The sequence below is a fragment of the Peromyscus maniculatus genome, chromosome 21, assembly GCF_049852395.1.
Source record: "Peromyscus maniculatus bairdii isolate BWxNUB_F1_BW_parent chromosome 21, HU_Pman_BW_mat_3.1, whole genome shotgun sequence".
In the NCBI taxonomy this organism is placed as follows: domain Eukaryota; kingdom Metazoa; phylum Chordata; class Mammalia; order Rodentia; family Cricetidae; genus Peromyscus; species Peromyscus maniculatus.
In genome coordinates, this window is record NC_134872.1 from 13,433,240 (window position 1) to 13,439,239 (window position 6,000).

The following is a 6,000-nucleotide window of genomic DNA, read 5'->3' on the forward strand; positions in this document are numbered from 1 at the left end:
GCCCACTGGGATTGGAGCTTGAATCCCCACAGTGTCCCCATTGGGAGGTGGCTGAACCTTTAAGAGGTAAGGCCTAATAGGTCTTTAGGTCACGGGGAGTTTGCTGGTGGGAGGTGGTTCGCATGTGACTCTTTGGTAGTGCTTACAAGAGGGCTGACATGAAAGGAGCCTCGCCTGCTAAGTACTCTACCATTGAGCTAAATTCCCAGCACCAACCTTTTCTTTTTTTCTTTTTTCCCCTGAGACAGGGTTTCTCTGTGTAGTTTTGGTGCCTGTCTTGGATCTTTTTTTTTTTTTTTTTTAATTATGTCTACAGTGTTCTGCATATACACCTGCAGGCCAGAAGAGGGCACCAGATCTCATTACAGATGGTTGTGAGCCACTATGTGGTTGCTGGGAATTGAACTCAGGACCTCTGGAAGAATAGCCAGTGCTCTTAACCTCTGAGCCATCTCTCCAGCCATCTCTCCAGCCCCCTCTGAGCCATCTCTCCAGCCCCAGCACTAACCTTTTCTTGATGAGTGCCTGTGTCCACCATCATGTTATAGTGATGTGGAGGCCCACAAAGGTTTCCCAGTGAGATCCGAGCTTGCTTTACCCAGCAGGGCTGCATTAGAGGATTGCTTTACCATGTGCATGCTTTCTAGGTGATTGGAAAGGTCTGCACTTGGCTGTGCTAGGGGGAGGTCTTTGCTCCGCTCTTGGCATCCCTATAAATAGCCCTTCAGAAGAGCCAGAAGGGGCCAGTGGATAAGGATCCAGGCCCACCCAGCAGTGGTGGTGCATGCCTTTAATCCCAGCACTCGGAGGCAGAGGCAGGCGGATCTCTGTGAGTTCGAGGTCAGCCTGGTCTACAGAGTGAGTTCCAGGACAGGCTCCAAAGCTACACAGGGAAAGCCTGTATCAAAAAAAAACAAAACAAAACAACGCCCCCCCCCCAAAAAAAAAAACCAAAACCAAAAAAAAAATGATCCAGGCCCTTCCAAGCTATCCTGTGTTTCTATCTATTTCTCTCCCCTCTATCCTTCTATCTAAATATTTTTCACTTCTCCTTCCTCAAGAGTACCCTGGGGGGAAAATGTGGGAGCTGGTCTCCCACATAGGGACAGAAAGCTAATGTGTTCCCCAAAGTCAGGGATGAACTGGGAGCTCAGGCTCCCTGCAGAGCAGAGCTGGAGGGGAGAGAAGAGGCCTGAGAAGGTCTTACCTTTCAGCACGTTGAGAATGAAGCTAAGAATAGCACCCCCTGCAGGTGGTGGTGGTGAGTACAGGGTGTAGTTTCCTAGGGGCATCTCCAGGGGAGCCACCACTTCAGGCTGGAAGGCTGCCAGGTCCTGAACTGTCAGCTGGCTTCCTGGAGGGAGACGGTCAGAGCTCCAGGTGCAGATGGGGATTGCCAAAGAGCAAGAAAGAGTCGCTACTCATCCCAGGGTACCCAAAAAAGTCCCCCTTGCCTGCAAGTGATGTAGTCCCCGAGGGGTGATGGCGAGGGCCTGGGCAGTGGTATAGGGTGGACGGTAGGGGGCAGAGGAAGGCAAGTGGGAAATAGGAAGAGAGAGGTGGCCAACTCAGCCACCCAGGCCTGCCATCGCCTCTTTACAGGCAGACTTGCAAAAGCTCTGCCACAGAGACCCCCGAGGCCAGCAATGGCTAGGCTGGACGAGATGGGCACATCTGGCCTCTCCTGAATCCCAGGAGCACCCAGCATTTCTGAAGGGCCTGGGAAAGGTGTGACTTTAACCCCTAGCCAAAGAGCTTGGCTCTCTCTCTAGCTGGACTGGGTGTTGGAGTGTCAGAGCAGCTGACCTTCCTTGGCAATGTCCTCCACCAGCATTCGGCCCAGCCTCCCTGTGTATAAGGCCTCCGCACCCTCCGTGGCCACGGTCTCCAGGGTGTTGGCCAGTGCAGGCCACGGAAATGGGTCCTGAGATCTCAAGGTTTCTGTCCCATTGAAGAAGAGCTGTCTGGGGGTTGTGGGGAGTAGGAGGCAACCTCAGATTGAAGCCAGATCCCAGCGGACACTCACATTCCTCTGGGCTCTAGGGACACCTTCAGGATGCCTCTGGGGGAACAGCCATGGTCCAGCACTGAAGCTCTGGGGAGCTGGTTCTCTAGAAATAGGTGGGGCTGGTGCCTCCACCCTCACTCCTGGCTCTGGAACTTTTCTGATGTGTTTCCCAGGGTCACCTTGTCACCTGCCTATCACTGAGCTAGCAGAGCAAGCCAAAGGAATTATCCAAAGACCATCTGCCACTCCCAAAGAGAAGCAGGAGGAAGCGAGAGCTGAAGGGATAGGACGTCCGTAGCCTAAGTTAGGGTCTGGCCAGAGAAAAGCGTTGGCTACCCTGGCTGTAGGGGCTTTGGCCCCTTAGGGTCAGCCCTCCGGCTGAGGAACGACTGAGGCACAGCTCGACCGTGGCTGAGCTCAGGTAAGATGTGGATTTGAGGGCTGCCCTATAGTGCTCACCTCAGGGTTGATGAATACAAGGAGGGCCGCAGGAAGCTGTTGTTGAGGAACTGGCTGAGGACCGAGGGCACACGGAAACCCTCCCGGAGCAGAGTGATGGTGGGCTGGAAAAGTTGAGCCCAAGGCAGGCGGCCATGCCGGCGGTGGGCCTCGGCATAGCCACGGAGCTCCCCCGGAACCCCGATCCACTGGGCCCCTGCGTAACAGGCACCGGTCCTCAGTCCAGGGCAACCCTGTCATCCCAACTTGTTCTCCCAGCTTCTGGAGCCCATGTCTGACCATAGCGTCCCCTGCATAGACCTCTTGTGGCTCCCCACTGCCTTCCGCATAAAATCCACATGAGGTCACCACCACCAGGCACTGGATCATCACAATAGACAGAACCAGGCCTAGGCTACACCCTAGAGCCTATTCTGCCCTCCAATAAACTGGACCCAGGACCCCTGTCCCACCAACCCATATCCACTGAGTTCCCCAAGACTGCTCTTCCCCTTGGAACACCCCCCTTCTTGGAGTCTCACCCCAAAAGAAGCCCTCTAACCCACCCCAGGAGGCCAGGGGGGCCAGTCTCCCCATGTTCAGAGGCCGTCCCCAATGTCAGAGTGTCACGGCCTGTTCATGAGTCATACGGACCCTTTTAGGGTCATGAGCTCATGAGCTCTGGACAGGCCCATGCACAGTGGAGTGAGTTAGGTTGTCTAAAGAACTCTTCCAAAGGCCTTACCTGTGCCCAGTGGCTGAGCCTTTCTACACTGGTCTAGCAGGCCTTGGACATGGCTGGCTGGCACTGTCTCCCGAGCATTGATGACTTCCACCTTCCCTGGAGTTGAGGCAGGATGAGGGATGGCTCCAACCTGTTCTAGGTCTTGGTTTCCATCTCTGTGTTAACCCCTAAAACACTGTCTCCCACCAGGGCGTTACAAAACAGAAGCAAAAGGCAGAGCAAAGAGTCCCGAGGCCACCAAGGAAGAGGCACGCAAGGCAGCCCGGGGAACGAGTGCCCCAGGACTGAAGCCAAGTCTCTCTCCCCAGGGGGCGTCGCACGAGGGCCCACCTGTTGTTGCGTTGTAGATGGTGAAGATGACCCCTCCGCCCAGGCCCATGCTCTGTGGGTTCACGACACCGGTACAGATCAAGGCTGCGATGGCCGCATCCATAGGCGAGCCCTGCTGCTGGAGGATGGCCCTAGGGGACATGACACAGAATCGGTGATCTGGCTGCCCTTCCCCAGCTCTTCCTGGGCTCATGGGATGGGCATTTACTGGGAAACCGTGCCAGGTTGATGATGGTCTCTCCGCTGGCACCAAACCCCAAGTTAGGTGAGAAGATACAAGGAACTGCCCCCGCCCCTCAAATCCAGCTACTCATTGGCCCATCATCACACCCAATAGATGGCAAAGTATGATGGCATTTAGAATTCCCTGTACCACAGAGAAGGTGGTTCTCAGTTTTCAAATGATTTTGCTGCCATCATCCCCTGGAGCTCCCAGCCACACTGGCTCATTGTAACAGGCAGAACCTGGCCTAGGCCATGCCCCTGTAACCCATTCGGAAACTCCACTGTCTAAGCTGGCCTTTGGTGGGTGACCCCAGGATCCTGCCACTAGGGTCCAGTACTTGGACTGATGAGCTGTGGTGATATATTGTGTAACCCTAATAAAATTTGCCTGAAGATCAGAGAACAGAACAAGTCACCAGATTAAACATAGAAGCCAGGCCGTGGTGGCACATGCCTTTAATCCTAGCACTTGAGAGGCAGAGATCTATGTGGATCTCTGTGAGTTCAAAGCCACCCTGAACTGCATGAGATTGACTCAGTCTAGGAGAGAAACAGAGCCAGGCAGTGGTGGCACACACCTTTAACCCCAGCACTTGAGATCTCATATCTTTGCTTGGGAAGCACACATGCCTTTAATCCCAGCACTAAGAAGGAAGTGATGGCTGGGCAGAGAAAGGTCTATAAGGTGTAAGGAGACAGGAACTAAAGGCTTTTTCAGGCTGAGGAGTCCTAGAGGTAAGATGTGGCAATGGCTTGGTCCTTTGTCTCTCTGATCTTTCAGCATTTACCCCGATACCAGATTCCAGGTTTTTTATTATAAGACCTTTTAGAAATTCAAACAACAATGAGCCCTTCATCTTTTTCTTTTCTTTTCTTTTGGTTTTTCAAGACAGGGTTTCTCTGTGTAGCTTTGCGCCTTTCCTGGGACTCACTTGGTAGCCCAGGCTGGCCTCGAACTCACAGAGATCCACCTGGCTCTGCCTCCTGAGTGCTGGGATTAAAGGCGTGCACCACCACTGCCCATCTTTTTCTTTATCCCCAAGTCTATGACAATGCACTTCTGCTTCCTCATCTGTCCAAGGGGCAGGTCCTTCAACTCCAAAATGTTGGTGAGACTGGCCTACGTCACGGTGGCTACTGTGCCAGGAAGTACAGTTTACACAGCTCACCTGGGATGCCCCTCCCTTCACACCTAGAGACCCTCCCCAGAACCACTCGGATTACTGTTTAGCCCCCAGGTACCACAAGGAACTTAAGGCCCACAAGAGTGGACCTCGGTCTCCCTCCATAACTCCATGGGACCTCTGACCCCATACCTTCCCTCGACTCACTTTACCTGTGACCCAACCAGTCCATCCTGGACTCTGCCTCACTGTGGTTCCTTGGCCTAAATGTTAGTATACCTGGGAAGCCCATCATCACACATGTCATCTTGGAATGGGAAGGAACCAGAAGTATGAACAAAACAAGACTGCCAGATTGAGGTATAAGTACAACTTTTTAAAAGATGTATTTATTTATATTTGTGTGTGTGTGTGTGTGTGTGTGTGTGTGTGTGTATGTGTGCGCGTGTGTGTGCGCATGTGCGTGTCTGCATGTTTGCGTGCGTGCATGTGTGTGTGTTCTGTGTGGAGGCCAGAAGAGGGTGTTGGATCCCCTGAAGCTAGAATTACAGGTGGACGTGAGAACCTGACAGGGGGGCTGGGAGCAGAACTTGAGTCCTCTGGGTTCTCCGCAAGAGCATCAAGTGCTCTGGACCACTAACCCATCTCTCCAGCCCCATCAGCACAAAATCTTAACAATAACACACCATCAACAAAGCTGAACGAAGGCAGAGGAAGGAATGGCAGATTCCCATCTGAGTCAAGGCCTCAGCTCTCGGGCCCCTCGGCAGCAGCCAGTCCTGCTGTGTGCTGCCTCCCACTGGAAGCCCTGTCTGCTGTGTTTTTATTTCCATCTTGGGTTTTCCTTTACCTCCCTGACCTCCTAATAGTGAGTCCTTGGTCCATGTTTGAGCTCATCCATGAAATGCAAACTATACTTAGGACTTCTGAATTTAGTTTCTCTACCAGTCCTTGTAACAGGCTTTCTTTTGGGCCACCAGCCAGCTCCCAAATCATGACATGGAGACTTATTATTAGTTTTGAATGCTCGGCCTTAGCTTGGCTTTATTGTAATCTGTTTCTCTTTATTGATGTTTTGCCTCGGGGTTTTTTGACCTTTCTCTCCCACTGTATCCCTAACTTTCACTGCT

The 6,000-nt window shown here is 52.8% G+C and overlaps 1 protein-coding gene across 4 annotated transcripts in view; it reads right to left on the reverse strand.

Moving 5' to 3' along the window:
- The window catches only part of Ggt5 (gamma-glutamyltransferase 5), a 31,441-nt gene that overhangs the window by 11,489 nt on the left and 13,952 nt on the right, over nt 1–6,000 (reverse strand). For 3 of the 4 annotated variants that reach the window (XM_076558633.1, XM_076558634.1, XM_076558635.1), the window contains exons 2-6: nt 3,522–3,652; nt 3,192–3,287; nt 2,468–2,663; nt 1,807–1,964; nt 1,208–1,354 (exon numbers count right to left, since the gene is read on the reverse strand). In XM_076558633.1, the coding sequence (XP_076414748.1) occupies nt 1,208–1,354; nt 1,807–1,964; nt 2,468–2,663; nt 3,192–3,287; nt 3,522–3,652 (728 nt within the window). Of the gene's footprint in view, nt 1–1,207; nt 1,355–1,806; nt 1,965–2,467; nt 2,664–3,191; nt 3,288–3,521; nt 3,653–6,000 lie in introns of those variants that run through there. The other variant, XM_076558636.1, reaches the window with a different exon arrangement.